At 36.3% G+C, this 16448-nt stretch overlaps 1 protein-coding gene across 2 annotated transcripts; it reads left to right on the top strand.

Moving 5' to 3' along the window:
* Positions 1-476: 476 nt before the first annotated feature.
* Positions 477-15795, top strand: EFHB (EF-hand domain family member B). Of its 2 annotated transcripts, XM_030971838.1 has the most exons (13): positions 477-684; positions 999-1058; positions 1868-2011; positions 3327-3507; positions 4136-4246; positions 5849-5975; positions 6351-6434; positions 8171-8238; positions 9635-9789; positions 10594-10801; positions 11174-11377; positions 12184-12365; positions 15254-15795. In XM_030971838.1, the coding sequence occupies exons 1-13, from the start codon at positions 619-621 to the stop codon at positions 15416-15418; spliced, it is 1755 nt and encodes a 584-aa protein (XP_030827698.1). In that variant the 5' UTR covers positions 477-618; the 3' UTR covers positions 15419-15795. The 2 variants fall into 2 exon arrangements, with proteins under 2 accessions (XP_030827698.1, XP_030827697.1); XM_030971837.1 differs by lacking the exons at positions 477-684; positions 999-1058 and having other exon boundaries at positions 1879-2105.
* The last annotated feature ends 653 nt before the right edge of the window (positions 15796-16448 follow it).

Here is a 16448-nt window from a genome sequence, read left to right as displayed (position 1 = left end):
AGCTGGTAGAGTTTCAAAGACTTTACAGTCAGTCTAAGGAATGTGCGACCTCTGCGGCTGGGCCTTAATTATTTTTCTAGATCATTACATTTACAAAACAGCCCAGTGCAATTTATTTCCTGACTTTTCACGAGGGGTGTGAGATGTAAGGGAGGTGGCGGGTGCTGAGGGCGGTGGAGGGAGGGTTGTGAGGGGAGAAGAGGTGGGCGCTACTGCGAGGGGATGGCGGAGCGCTGTGAGGGGCAGGACAGGGGGCGCTGGGTGCGAGGGGATGGCGGAGCTCTCTGAGGGGCAGGATGGAGTGCGGGGGTGCAAGGGCGCGGAGCTCTGTGAGGGGCAGGACGGGGGGTGCTGGGTGCGAGGGGATGGCGGAGCTCTCTGAGGGGCAGGATGGAGTGCGGTGGGTGCAAGGGCATGGCGGAGCTCTGTGAGGGGCAGGACGGGCGGTGCTGGGTGCGAGGGGATGGCGGAGCTCTCTGAGGGGCAGGATGGAGTGCGGTGGGTGCGAGCGGATGGCGGAGCTCTGTGAGCGCCGGCCGTACCGCGCATCTCGCACGAGGGCTGCCGGCGCCGCCGCCACCGCCGTTACCGAGCGAGCAGAGTAAGTGAGCGGTGGCCATGGCGGAGCAGCCACCGCCATGCCCCAAAGAGACGCTCCCCGAGGGGACTCCGGAGCTGCCGAATGTGAGTGCCTTCGCCAAAGGGGTCGCACCAATGGCCCAGGGCCGCGCCCCGCTTCTGTGCCTCGCTACTGTGCCTTTCTGGGCTGGAGTGTCCCCGAGGGAAGGGGCTGGAGGAGGGGAGCGTGTGGGCGGGGATGGCGCATCTCCCTGCGAGCTCCTTCTCTCCCAGAAATGAAGGTGTCTCCTTCCTACCCCCATCAAAACGGGGACAATTGGACAACGTCCCGTGCATAATGTCAGATCCCAGTTTGACTAGTTGTGTGTATTATTACGAGTTTCGTTATACGTTATTTATTTTTTGATTGCATTGTTTAGGCTGGAAAGTTGAGTCCAGCGGGCAACACGGTTGCGAGTTGTCTCAAAGAGACACCCAAGGTGAGTTGGTTTTGTAGCGGCTCCATTTTTTTTTTTTTTTCCTACATCCTTTCGCTTTTGAAACTACCGTTTATTTCAATGTTGTTTTTTATCCTGTGGAATTACAGAGACTAGCTGGCAAGACTGGAAAACACTTCTGGCTGTTCATTTTCATTCCACATGTTTTACAAAAGTCACTGTTCTTGCTTAGTTGGGACTAAATATAATTGTTTAGGCAGTTTTCCCCTCTGGTAATGCAATTGCAGTAATTTTTGGAAATTATTATTACTTCTGATGGAGGTTCTTCTTTACAAGGATGCCTGCCGGAATTGGGAATCCCACTGGCCCTTCCCCTTGGCCCTGAAGAGTCAGAGGCTACTGAGACACAAATGGATCCTGTAAATAGCAGGTCTCCCTTTAAATGATAATTAAAGAAACCCCAACAGTCTAGTTTAAATAATTTCCAAAATTGCTTCATTGATGGTGGAAATTTTGAATTGAGTTAAAGCTTTCTGAAATTTATAATTGTAACATCTAGTTTTCATCAAGAACATGTGAAGTAGCTGTTACCCAAATTAAAAAAAAAAGTAAAATATGGGAAGTGCTGAAACTTAACAGTGCTAGTTTGATAAAATTTATTCTGGGTTATGTTGACCTTACGCTCACAGTATCAGCATCTGCAGGAGTATGTGCATATACTGCAGCCCTAAAGCATCCTCATATTTTGTTCTTATATCTGGGATGACACAAACGTCTGCAGTACATTTTCTTTTCATTAACATTTTGTGAATGTCTGGTGTAAACTTGTTTTTGCTTTGCCTTACATATAGCCTGTTACTCCCACTGCTGTACGAAAGTTTCGAAATACAACAGATCCAGCTCCTGGTGCTAAAATAATATTCTACGGCAGTGCAGATGATCCCGACGTTGCAACTCACTTGACACATGGCATAAAGTCAACCTCCCAATGCAGTGTAAGAATGTGACTCCTTTACTCTTGTTTAAGAATGAACCTCTTAAGAGTGTTCTTAATAAAAGCAACTGATGTCTTCATAGTCAGGGATAAAGGTGAGTGATTTATACTGCAGCATTTCACAGCTGCTGTGAATGATCTGAGTTCTGTGGTCAAATCATAGGACTTAGTATTATTGAACCTGGAAAATATTTGAAGTTCAGTGACTGTTAGCAGTGATGTAACTTTTCATAATGACTACTAAATTGTTAATTTCATTTCAAGATTTAAGTTCATGAACAGTCTTCTGCCCACAAATTCTGCTGCTTACTTTTCCTTTTTTTTTTTCTTGTGGGTTACAGAGACAAAATCAGTTGAGCTCTTAGCAAAAGAGCTGTTATCTGCAAGTGTGTTTACAGTTTGGTGTAATTATTCTGTATGCTTTCATACCTTTGGCTAGAAACTGATTTTTTAGCCAAAAAGTGATGGTTTGCATATGTCAGCCTATTTTGTGTGTACTCTCTAGAAATGATTTTTGTAATCTGTAATCAAACAACTGATGAGATCATTGGTAGTTTTATCACACAGTTGGTGTTCCTGTCTCTAAAAATAGCAGTTGTGTTAGTAAAGTGTATTTTTAGGAAGGAAGTAAGTCCTAGTATTCTAGGATGTTGAGTAGGACATTTATTAGGCATATCCAAAATGAAGGACAACCAGGTTTTGGTGGCTTTCCTTAGAAGTTTTTTGTTGAATGGATTGATCTGTACTCAATTACTCTCTGTTGAAGACTTTGCATTATTAATTAAATATTATCTCTAGGAAGGGTTGGGAGCCTAATCAGTTTGCTAAGCATGGGTTTGGATCAATCGTATTTGCTACTAATCTTTTCAATATTTCTTTATATACTATTTAATGAGAGCCTAATAATAAATCTTCTCTAGAATCTTCTTTACTTTGATAGCCTGAAAAATCAAATCACTTTAGATTTGATCACATTATAATTTGACTATAATTTCTAATATGTGCTAAGAAAAGAAAGACTACAGTCAGAAAATGTATATATTAAAATGTGGAAAAGCTAGCAAAAAAATAAAAATATCTCACAATAAATATTTTATTTAGCTGGAAATGTAGCATAGCATTGGCTATTAGTGGTCTTCTCTCAAGATACAGTTTTGGTTTGCAACTCAATGGATAAAATTATGTCAGTGTAACCATGGAAGATCTCATTAGAATACTTATGAGCAAAATTTGTTTGTGTGGGTAGTCATAGTGATGTGTGAATGATCAAAGTTTGTTGGTTTTCCTGCCTCTGGTGTTGTTTGTGATGTCTTCAGGTAGCTTCATTGGTAAGTCCAGTTCCTAAAAGTGAATTGCAAGAAAAGATACAAGACATGAAAGAAGCAATTTACTCCAGTAATCGTGAAGCACCTTTGGGTAAATCACATGATCAATCTTTGAAGTTACCTGAGGGCTTGGATATAATTAAAACTACATTTGGAATTAAAATCTTCAAAGGTAGGAAAATGTGCCATTAAAACATATTTCTTGTAAATACAAGATAATTTGCAATTTAGTATCTAGCACATGCTCTGTGATTCCAACAACTCCATTTTAAGAGAAGAGGTATTAAATAACAACTACTAAAAGGCCTAAAAATTTTTCCATTTTGATAAGAAACAAGCAACTGAGAACATATGGTAACTACCAGGGCTTTTGGCTCTCTTCCTTTCTGTCTTTATAGATTTCCTGGGAAAACTGTAGGGTAGCTGTCAACTTACCTTCCTTTTCCCAACAACTCTAATAGTTCTCATGGAAGAAACTTCCTTGACATGTGTAGCTTTCCTCCATAGACTGGAGAAAATCACATCTGTGTTGCTGATGTAGCTTTACTGCAAAAGTTTTGTTCATCTGGGTTTCTGTGATTCTCTCCGTAGTCCCATGTCATTATGTGAATAATGAATTAGATATTTATTCATCTATTCATTAGATGAATATAGATTGACTAGCAATGTGGTAAGAAGGATCATCCTTCCACAGTATTAGCAACTTCTCTAACAAGGTATTGTTTACAATTAAGAATGAATGAAACAAGATATCCACCCCCCTTAGCTCCCCCAACCATACATTCTTTGTTTGTTTCCAGATTTAACAGCTGGAGAGCTTGTAAATCCACCAAAAACTTTTGAGGAAGTGGATAAAGAAGCGAGAGAAGGACATGATTTGTATGTTCTCTCACATGAGGATTATTACGCGGGTAAGGTAAAAGGCTCATAAGAAACCACATAAAAAGTTCCTCTTGTGTGTTCAGTGCCTACTGTATGCTATTTTTTGAGATAGAAACTATTAATTTTAACCACTGTATTAATACAATATATATTACTTTTAAAAATGATGTGAAAAAGCAAGGGAGAGAGCATGATCTCAGTTTATAGAACTGTCAATCACTTCAGGATGGGCATTTAACACAGTGTAAGAACTTCATGAAGGAGTTGGAAGCCTGATTTCTTTTGGGTGCTGTTTGAAAAGCAAAATATTTCCAGGGAACTAGAAACTCACAGATGTCCTGGTTGCTTACTGAGTTTGGCATTGTCTATGCCACTGAAAGCAATCTCAGATTCGAAGTCATACACTGTGAGCCCAACCCATTCCAGTACTTTTTCCTCTAGTTTCTGTCTTTCTTCAGGATCTGAACAGAATTTCAGAGCAGGCAGACTTTCTGATGAGGAGCTTAGCATTAAGATCTGGTTGCGAAGAATTTCAGGCTGCTGGGTGGCTCTCTGGAATGCAGGTTCCTCAGCCTACAGAATCCTCCCCGTGGATTTGTGAGCTGTGCCTGCATTGCTTCAGCCCCTGGGGGCTGTGCCTCTGTGATGTGGTCTGCTCAGGGATGGTTACCCTTTATTTCACAGGTCTGCACAGGAGCAGAGCAACAAATAGAACTCTAAAATGCAGTACTTTTTTTTTTTTGCAGCCACTTCTATTTTTCCCAGTTCCATGACTTTCACTTTGGCTGAAAATGTAAATTTTATGTGGAGACTATTACATAGATGTGAAATTATAATACTTTATTGTCTCACTGAGAAGTTATTCTATAGATAGTGTTGGTATAAATTGGCCAAACCTGTAACTTCATTTCCTCTCTTCTCTGCCTTTCTTGGGCATTTTAGTGAAATTATTCATTATCTGTTTCTGTCTCTCTTGTAACATCCATCCACCATGGAGAGGCCAAGTCAGAAGCAGACTGACAGAAAAAATGTCAGCTATTTGCCCCACCAATAGTGTAAAAAATGCGTGCTGCCATACAGCCATATGGAGCCCTTATTAGAAAACATGCAGTGAATAATATTTTTGAAAGTTCTAATTATAATTCTTTTTAAAAGGTGATTGAAAAGACCTTGAAGGAAAAGAATGACTGTTTTTTCTGTGACAAAAAGACATAGCAAGAGTATATCTGAAAATGCAACGTCAAAAACATTTTTTGCATTTTTTGAAAACAATAAATCAAATGGTACATATTTCTGCTCAAGTGTAGATATTATAAAGCAACGTTTGCTTGACCCTCACCACTTAGGCTACATGGTTTAATTTATTCTGTTGGGCTTGTCTTTAATCAGACATAAAAGAACATCCAACTGAAGCAGTTTTGCTTTTTATTTTGAGTTTTCACTTTTGACAATGAGATTGTTCCTAACTACTCAATAAACAGGGAGAATGCAAATTATTTATCTTTAATTGAACAAGTTTGTTAGTTATTTGCCTTTGTTTCTTCATCGTTTTGTCTTAAGAATGAAGATACTGGGTACAATTTTCTTCCTTAGATGTTTTACACAGGTTGAAATGCCTGTTTTTTCTGCAGGGGAATCAGTCAATAGGAAGTATAACTCACACTTTGACAAGTCTTTTGTTTATGGAATGGAAACCCCTCACTATGAAGATGGGCGAAATACAGCCAAGACCTTCAATTGGGTTTTGGACCTGGATTCGTAAGTTGCAATGAGTTAACTAATTAATTATTTAAAAAAGTATCAGGAAGAGTGGGTCTTCCTATTTGAAGAAAATTGTATATCTCACAGTGCTATCCTTAGCTGTACTGAACTGAATAGAAAATGCAAGATGTGATTTTCAGAACAGTTTATCCAGATAACTTTTACCATATAACAACTCTTGGCATGTCTTAAGCATTATGTAAAGCCCTTTGATTTTAAGTAGCAAGATAGTTTAATCACTAAGGTGAGAGGAGTTGCTGTTTTCTTTTAATATATATATAATATTTTAAAATATTATTGAAAAAAATATTGAGTATTTAAAAATATTGTGTATTTTAAAAAATATGAAGGAGTTATTTTTGTAATTTGTAGGAAGAGAGGACCACACCTTGTGTCAAAACGAAGTGACGATTTCAAGGAAAAATACCAGCCTCTGGTTGGAAAAGTTTTTGATCCGTAAGTAAGCAAAGATACCTTCTGTTACAAATAGATCAAGCACAAAATTCACTCACTTTTGCCATTTCTCCAGTATCTTTTTATGTCTTGGATAAGAAATATAACTGTGTGCTTAACGCTTCCAGTGCAGCACTCATTTAACAGAAGAGGACCTTCTACTTGCCCTAATTAGGCTGATAAGTACACAAGTTTCTAGTAAGGGCTGTACTGTGTCCATGTAGTGAAGTTAGGTCTTACTGTTTAACTGGTCAAACACTCTTTAAGACATTTTTTTCTCCCAGTATTTTGCAATTAGAAAGGTTTGAAAGGACTGACACATATCACCTAATGTTTTGGGATTTGTCCATTTTGCTTACTCTTACACTATTTTTGGTGGTCTTCGTTACGTCGTCTGTAATCTCACTGTATTACTTCCTTGGAAAAGGACATGGAACTAAATTTTATTACCTAGCAGCATTTACCAATCTCTGTTGAATCATTAGAATGACTGACATTTATGAAGCAATCTGGGACAGTTTGTAACTTTACAGAACAGCACTTATGAAGCACCACAGAAGTCATAAGGTACAGTGTGGTTAGGATCCAGGTGTGCTGCAGATCTAGGGCTCCTGAATGTATCTGAAGGGTGTCTTTGCAGATGCTCTAGATTTCTGCAAAAATATATCTGGAGGCTCACTAACACTGACTTTGGTGGCAACATATAATTTTGAACTCAAGATCCCAGGCTTAGGTTGATCTGGGGAAGTGTTCTCATAAATGCATGTGAGCAGTGAGCACAAATACAAGTCAGTTTCTTCTCTCCTTGTCACTGTGTCCCATCTTACTGTGAGACAGACTTGGAGCATGAGCAACACAAAGCAGTGTGATCAGTCAGGGATGGGCTGCACTGCCGGCTGAAACCCAGCACTAATATTACAAGACAGATATAGGTGAAACTTAATCTTATTTAATGAATTTTATGCCATCCACATCCTATGTGTGATATGAAAATGACAAAAGAAAAATATGCATAGTAGTTTTTAGATTGTGGTATTTCCATTTCTGTGTGTGGGTTTTTGTTTGTTTGTTTTGTGCTTTAGAACAAAGCACTCATAATCTTTTAAATTCTGATGGGGATTTTTAGTTCAGATAAGTGTTTTAATTATTTAAATATTAAAAATAAAATGAGCATTGTATATTTTTAAAATTAAAAAAAGGAAACAGTTCTTTAATGTCAAAAGGAAAATTTCACTTTTTGGAAAATAGAACTGAGAAAAGTTTTCCACATGGATATGGGCTTAGTTGCTGGTTTTGGTAGACAAAAAATTGCACATGGAAAAGCAGACATATGATTCAATTTTTCCACTTTATCCAAAAGTAGTTTATTTCAGACATTTCAGTTGGAGATTTTGTCTAAATATTCCCATTCTTTTACTACAAGGACTTTTCTTGCATGTTTCTATTATTTTCTTTGGAAAAATGGCATAGAGTGGTTTTCTTTTTAATGAGCATAAATGTTCAAAAAGTTAATGTTTGCATTTGGCTGTGTTATGTTACAAGCAGTGAATGTTCTAATCAGGTTGTAAAGCTTTGCTTTTCTGGTATGGTAATGTTGAAACAAAGTCCTGATAAACAAATTTCTATGAAACTATGAGTATCATCCCTATTATTAATCATTTTTTTTAACAGTAGCTGAGATTTTATTTTGGGTATTAATAAACTGTTTGGCAATTAACAAAAAATGTTCTTTTTGACAGCATAGCAGATACTATGAATGTTCCCCCAGACCATACGTTTGGATTGGCGATCCGTCCAGATGAATATGGTAAGCTCAAGAGCAGAATAAAATCTTACCTTGCTGATGAAACTCTGCTGAAGTAATAACTGTTGGTTGTATATACAATTTTCCTATAATTTTAAGAGGCAAGGTACAACAATTTGTTGACAGTAAATTTTTGAAATGTAAATTTGAGTGGATTTTAAGTTGCTAGTGGGAAAAAAGTAAATGTCAAAACTAAAGAAGTTTTAGGTTTGGGATTATCGTGCTGGGTTTTTTTTCCTTTTTAAAGCCTTTGTAGCTAAATGTAACAAAATGGGAAATGGCAGAAAATCCTTATTGACATCAAAGTGACAAACTAAAATGGCTATTTTAATCAATCATGCATATTCCCTCTCAATGATTTCTCAAGCACTTCTCTAAAGAGAGTAAAAATTACAAGCAATAAAGAGGAATAATAAGTTTTTGAAAGTTGCAAGGAGATAGAAAGTGGAGTGCAAAAAAACCTTTTTATTTTCATTATGACAAAATTTTGAAAGCTAATCAGCTCAAATAGTCAATGGGATTGATGATATTTTAACACTGTGTTTAATACTTAAAGAACACAGTCAATAATTTGGAAGAAAAAAAATGAAGTGGATCAAAGTCATACAGTTAATCTGGGCCAGAGAAAGTCTGTTCAAAGAGTGAATAATCTTTTACATGTTTTACTATGCAGTGTAATAAAGTTCATGCTATAAGGAAGAGCAGAAGGAACTGAACAAAAGAGTTCATAATTAACAAGTAGGAAATAATGCTTGTACACTGCTGTTAGAGGGGGATTAAGTGAGCTGCTCATGTTTGTTATTGTACTGTGAATGAAATTCTTGCACTCTAGAAAGTGACATTGGCACCATGGGAATTTGGATGAAGATTGTAACTCAGTGTGCTAAAGTGTTTAAAAATACTGATAAAGTTAAGATACATGAAAAATGGGAACAGTAACATAAAAATATTGCTTTGTCTTTCTAGAAACCTGTGATATATAATTACCCGAAATACTAAATTTTGGATAGTATATAGGTATATACTTATATCTCATAAGTATGTGGAATATGACAGAAGTGGTAGATCAATAATATATATTCTTTTTTTCTCAATTATCTGGACATTGAGTAAAAACTACTGCTTTTAGAAGCTTTTGGAAGCAGTGGATAGATTTGTGAATCTACATTATCACGTTCCAAAATTTTTGATATTTACTGTGTGTGAGTAAAGAAATAATGATGTGGACCATTTGATCTTGCAATTAAATGGCTGTATCAGCTGTGCAGCAGTGCTGAAAATCAGCATCTTGAAACTGAAATTCTCCTTTTCCTAATGAATGCAATCTTTTTTTTTTTTTTTGGTAAATGTCTGACTACTGTATATGCACAACTAATTGAGGAATTGTTCATTTTTATAGACGTTCATGATCTTCTTCATGTCCGAGTTCCATGTGAGTTCCTCCGTGGGAAGGACAGAGAAAGAGTTATCTTGATTGCAGTTCGAGAAAGTCTGAAGAAAGCTAACTACAAGAATTTTGATGTGTTACTAGAAGCATTAAGACATTTTGATAAGGTTAGTGCTCTCAAAAGGTATAAGTGTAAAGGAATGTGTGACATTAGCGCTCCTGTGCTATAGAGATACAGATGAGAAGAAACACAAGCATAACAAGGCAAATATTGATGAAGACTGTAGCTGTGAATATATCTTATGTCTCACTTACTGTGATATGCTATGGAATTAGACACAATAGTATTTGGAGCTTTTCGTAATGTTATTTGGAATATCCAGGTTAGAGAGAGCAAGGGACACACAAGCAGGAGTAATCTTAACAATTTTTGGGCTTCAAAATCTGGCATTCCTTTGTAAAGAGAAAACAATGGAAGGGGTTACGTTCATATTTTCTTCCAAGCTGTACTTTTTGACTGAGTTGCCAAGCCTCAGAATTTCAGGTATTTTCATTTTTTCTTTCTGGAAAAAAAATTGTAATTGACATTTCATATGTAACATTAATTGTAATGTATACAGAATGATTGATGTCTTACTTTTAAAGATATCTTGGCCTTTCCTCAACATTTATGATTAGATTGCTATCTTGTCACAATAGCCTGTCACACTTTTACTCTCAAATCACTGTATTATTTAAGTTGAAAATTACTTTTTGACACTTTTTAGATTTCTAAAATACTTAGGGTTTTTTTTTGTATTCAGCAATATTACTCTTCTTGAAATAGTGTGTCTGGTGCTATTTATATGTATATATAAATATATATACATACACCTATAAACACATGTATGTGTTTCTTTTGGTGAAGTTACTTTATGATGGCTGTTAGAGAATCATAGAATATAACAACTGTTTTGTTTTCTTTGTAATAGAATGGTGATGGAATGATACACAAGGACAAGCTACGACAGATCTTTTCTCAGCTGAATGTGAATCTGGATGATGAGCTCCTGGAATCCTTATTTGACTGCTGTGATTTGGATAAGGATGGTCTGATTAATTACCGGGACTTTGCAAACTTTCTGAACTGGAAAGATAAAATGGGTGTTAAAGAGTTTGAAGAAAAAATAATTACAAAAGGTAGATGCCTTAATACTGGGAAAATATGGGGATGATCTTGTTCTTAGGATAGCTGTTGAAAGGACACTGCTGTTGTAAACTAGGTGCTCCTTCAGAAGGGTAGGATTTAGAGACTGATTTAACTACCAGCATCTCAGGTACAGATGTGTTTCAGAATCCTGGAGTTCTGTGTTGCATGCTGAGATTGACACTGGGAAGTTTCCTTAGTAATACATATCAACAGAAAGTAAAACATCTCCTAGAAGCATTATCAGAAATGTAGATGAATTATGTTACCTCCTTTACAGTTATTCAAACAAAGTTTTTTGCCTCTTAGTCTATAATATGTTGATAATATATCTTGGCTGTCTCATAACTTTTTCCCTTTTGTAGGGAAAAAATTAGATGCCTATCTTCCCAAAGACACAAAGAAAGAGGATGAACCACTGCCAGAAAAGAAAGATCTTGAGTTAAAAGAACCAGAAAGCTCAGAAAAGATGCCAAAACCACTTACAAGATCAACAGACCATGTATATACCAATTATCAAACATCATCTTCTCAGTACAATGCTGTAGTTGGTGGTATCCCAACATCCTGTAAGTACAGTGGACTGTGCTGCTCACTTGTGAGCATTATTTAAGACAAAATCGGGAGCAAAGTTAAAAGTGTTGCTACAGGTTCTACTAATGTAAAATAGCAAATTAATTTATTTAAGCTAAGTTTTTTTTAAGATTAGGAGTTGGAAGGGATGGACTATTCAACATTGAAATTAATCTAGATGTCTTTGAGAAATTATGCTAGTAAATTTGGGAGAACCATATCTCCTTACGATCATGTAGGGGGATAGAATATAAGAAAATAAAGGTAGTATAGAAGGTAGTCTTACCCCCTAAAGAGTTGCAGCTGGGTTAATTATCAAAGATTAGGAGCAGGCCTGACTTTAACAGGCCACAGCTGTAGGCAATAAGAAGAATGTTATAAAAGAGTGGATTGGTTGGTTGAGGGGAACTGGAGCCAGTTGGCTACTGCAAGAAGAAGAAGAAAGTCAGTGCTTGGGGGAGCTGCCCGTGAGAAACATCAAGGAGATATGAAACCCTTACACTAAGGAGACAACAATGTGAAACCTTTGCAATATAATGATAACATAATCACCTAAAATAGTTTCAGCTGGGAATACTAAGTAAGTCAGTACTAGTATATTACTGCAAGGTTCCTTGTTTTTACACTTCGTGATATAGCTGAAGCCAGGATTTCTAAAAATCTGAAAAAGGATACAAGGAAGAAAATTAGGTTCAATAACAAGTTACATATGTCAAGCATCACATTTCTTCTTATTTCATACAAAATGTTTTCTCCTCCCTGGCACTATTTATCCATGCTACCTGTTGATTGATTTTCGCAGGTTATCCATTGTGTGGTGTTCCAAGTATTCGTACAGATATTCCTGCTCCTCAAGTTTGCCGGCTCAGTGACACGACTAATTATGGTGACCAGGGCAGTAGTTTTTCACTTCTGTACCCTTCTGTCTTCAGTCAAAAGGGAGTATATGAAAAACATCTTTTAAAAAAGAGACCAAAGGCAGAGGTATAGTGAATTTCTTCAGAATATTCTTCCAAGATAATGATTCTGCTAGCCATATGGGAGTGGGAAGTCATCAAGTAAACAGGTTGTAAAATTCATAGTGCAACATTACCATCTTACTTTACATCCATTCAGCTGTCTGAAAAATATGTACTCTTCACATTCTAAATTATTCATAAAGATGATAGATATTAATTTTACTGTGATCCAAGCTATTGAAATTTCTGAGCAAGGTCTCAAGCAACATGGTTTGATAGTAAAGTTAGCCCCGCTATGATTATGTGATTGGATGAATGGTCTCCAGAGATCTCTTCCAATCTAAGGTATTCCATGAAATGTCTTAAAAAGCCCCACAAGGAGATTTTTAAAGATGTATATGAATAATTTCTATCACATAGGGGTGTTTAATGGAAAATTTTATCAAAAGTGTCTCTCCTCAGACAAACGTGGCAGGTTTTGCTAATGACAAATGCAGCAAACCACTTGAGGGTACCTTTTAAGTGCTCTGCTGAGTCACAGTTGTAGGCTCAGGTCTACAAAGCATCTGTATAGTGATGGAGGACATTGGGAGTCACACAGCAATGCTGTGCTGTCTCATGATTCTGAAGACAAAGATGGGACATGAGACTCTAGGGACTTACTTGGGGACCCCATGATTTCTCTGATACATCTGCAGCCTCCTACCACTCTGTTTTCTCACAGACCAGAATTTCTCTCACATAAATACTAAAATAACTTTGCTGTTTCTTCTTCAGTATTGTTTACCGCTTTGTTTTTACATTTGTATACAATTCATAGGGAAAAAATATTAAGAGAGAACTTCATTACATGAAATACAGTTTATTAGACAATTGTGATGAAATGTGAAATTCCAATCTAAAATGAGAAAAGAAGCTGTGGCAACCTCTTCTTCATTACTTTAATGACCTCTACTCATTATATTAAATATTCAGCAGTCATGTTTGCAAGTGGATCTAGAAATTGAATATATATTTTACAAAAAATAGTGTTGCTGGTTGGTGACTGGGGGTAGAAGGTGTGGTGTCATGCTCATCAAACACCTTGTTAGAATGTTGTGTACATGTACCACTTTATAATCTAGCTCTGAAAGCAGGAAATGAGTGCATGCAGCAAATAGCTAATGGTAAATGGAATTCATGCTTCATTGAGAAGCCAATAACATCTGCCAATTACATCTGTCAGGCACTAGATAGAGCTGTTCTTTGAAGTTATAACATGTCCTGAGATGTCATACTCTATTGTAGACTATACCAGCTATATAGAATTCAGTGCAGAACCACGTCTGAGTCTGTTGAAACACCCTATGTTCATGAAATGGGATATTTGGCAATTTTATGATTATTGTTTTGATATGTATAATTAATATTTCCAAAAATTTCATGGTTAATGAAATTATTCTATGATTATATGATATTATTATTAGATGAAAGCTCAGAGTAATTTAATATTGTTTTTGTATAGTGTGGTAGAAATGAATGCAGATTCTGACTACGAAAGAGTTTCATGAGGTGACTCATCTTATTGTAAAAGAACAAAATAGTTCTTTGGCTTGCTGTTTTCTTCACTGAAATTCTCTCCAGTCTGTTGAAGAGAATAGAAGTTATGTAGTTGAGGAATAGTATGTGATTTGTATGCAGCATGTTGATCATAGGTGAGAGTGAGTTTTATCCTGTCTGCAGACAATAGTCTGTGGTTTGGTCAGTGGTGATTTTACAGCAGTTGATGAGTCAGGACAGAGCTCTCTCTTAACATGGTGAAGCCAAATTATGAGAACATGTAGTCCTTTATTCTTCCTGCTGTGGTGTCCTGTGAAGGAATATTGCTTTTAGTTTAATTTCTATATTTCACTAGCTTCTTGAAGACAATGGATCTGATCTGGTTTGTTTTACTTGTGGGTAGTAAAAAAAAATGATTGATGTAACTGAAACAACACTTATGCTTAAAGAAGCAAAATTCAGTCCCTTTTTTCCTCCTGCAATTTCATCTTGCACAAACTAAAGATTTTGCACAGACTAAAGATTTTCTCATAGATTTATTGGCTAAGATGAAGCTGAAGATTTGCTCTATTGGGGATCAGGCCTATATTTATACAAAAATATAAAAGACAGTATAACAAGGCTGATTTGACTGTATTAAAGGTCTTTATCAAAGTGTGCATAAAGTCTCCATAGCATAAATGTGTACAAACACATATATGATACAATTGAAGAAGCCAAATGTTTGCTGATACTAACAGAAGCACAGAGTGCATCAATATTCTTCTAAAGTTACCTTCCTCTAATGAGTCAATAGGTCAGTGTAATGGAGCATGCAGCAGGAAACATCCAAATGAGAAAGCATGGAAAAAAATCCCTTCTGCTGGATTATTTTGGTGTAAAATTATAGCAAGGCTCAAAGTTGATGTGAACCGTTTCATTTTAGTCACTTCACCCACTTATCTATACCAGCTGATGACCTTGTGTGTAGTACTGTTGCTGTGAAATGCAGATAATAGAATCTGATTTGTGTTGGTAACTGTAGACAGCAAAAATAGAGTGGATGAACAGAACTTAGGGCTTTTGAAAAACATTTACTTTTCCCTTACTCTTCTGTATTTGATTTTTGTCCCAGCATTGAAGCAGTGCATCAACATTACTGTATTCATTACAGACAATTTTGTACAGCTTTCATTGCAATAAGATTCAGATTTACTTAAATAGGAACTTCTTTCGTTAAGGATGCGGGATGTGGTCTGTAGTTTTAACTTAAGAGGGGGAAAATATTCTTTGGCAAATAAAGATTGCTAAATATGTCAAAGCCAGACACTGTAGAGTGTAACAAAATGCTGACTAGAATTACATTAATTGCATTATTTTGTATTATTTTTATAGATTAAACAAATTCTCCACAATATGGGCATGAATGCTTCAGATGAAAGGTTTGAAGAAATATGGAAGCAAGTGTGTACAAAACATGAGATAAAAGAGCTTTGTGATTGTGAAGAAAGTATGTGGAATATACTGAATAAGATACATGAATCAGGCATAGAATTCTAGTCTCTGGGCACTGCCTTTATTTAACATTAGTCATAATTCTGGTGCTGAATAAAAAAATAAACAACAAATATTTATATGTGTATTGTCTTTCTGAGTAGTGGGTTCACCACATATGTATGAATCATTGCATTTGGTAGGAACTGGTATCCATGCTTGTAAATGTAGTAAGAATATATCCCATTTTTCAATTTTTAAATTTATTTTTTTCTCTTATAAATGGAAAAACACTTCTGAAAGTGCTAAAAATAAATGTTTCAGATACTCAAGGCTTGTCAAAGATTACTATCATATCATGGCATTTTCCCTTTCTTCTCATGTTCCATAATTCTTGTCAACAGAGATCTGCTTGTGGCAAAGTATTTGAGATGTTTGAGCATTCGTGTGAGAAAGTGCTTTACAGTCAAATAGTAAGAAAGGTAAATAACAATAGGTGTGGGATCTAAAGTGCTGTCATGAAATAGACTCCATAAAAACCTATAGGTTAAGGAGTGTCAGAAATGAATGTCCAGTTTGTGGCAGAGGGCTCCTATTCTTTATGCAAGTTTATGACTATTACTTAATAGTATTCAGCTTTCACAATGAGCAAAAAAGTATGGATATTGAGAGGTGTTTATGTAATAACCATTACATTGCTGAGCAGTCACAAAAAGTTTGTGAGGGCTTTCAGAGAGCTAGCTGTTCGTTTGTGCTTGGAAAGAGGGAGAGTCATTAATAGAAAACTCTTAAAGATTATTATGCAAATCTCAATGGATAGATGTAAACTCCAATAAGAGTAAATAATGGAAAGAAAATAATATGAAAACATACAACTGTGAGTTGGAATGTTCACTCTTCTACTACAGTACTGAACTTTGATGTAAAACAGATGAAAATTGTTCACTATTAACAGGGAGAAATACTACTTTTAGACTTTCAAATTCAAATGAAAGATCCTTGCCCAATGTAATCTTAATATACAGGATTTCAAGAAGGATGCTATTTTGTCACCTATTAGTGTTTTAAATACCTTAGTAAGATTTGGAGAATGTTG

This window comes from Camarhynchus parvulus, chromosome 2, assembly GCF_901933205.1.
Source record: "Camarhynchus parvulus chromosome 2, STF_HiC, whole genome shotgun sequence".
NCBI classification, from domain to species: domain Eukaryota; kingdom Metazoa; phylum Chordata; class Aves; order Passeriformes; family Thraupidae; genus Camarhynchus; species Camarhynchus parvulus.
The sequence above is the reverse complement of the archived record's forward strand: the minus strand, read 5'-3'. Positions and strand labels throughout refer to the sequence as shown.

What these genes read in the sequence shown, in the direction of transcription:
- EFHB (XM_030971838.1), top strand. Translation starts at nt 619, where the DNA reads ATGGCGGAGCAGCCACCGCCATGCCCCAAAGAGACGCTCCCCGAGGGG. An exon ending in CATTAAGACATTTTGATAAG is followed by an intron (nt 9,790 to 10,593) that starts GTTAGTGCTCTC and finishes TCTTTGTAATAG; the next exon opens with AATGGTGATGGAATGATACA. An exon ending in TGGTGGTATCCCAACATCCT is followed by an intron (nt 11,378 to 12,183) that starts GTAAGTACAGTG and finishes TGATTTTCGCAG; the next exon opens with GTTATCCATTGTGTGGTGTT.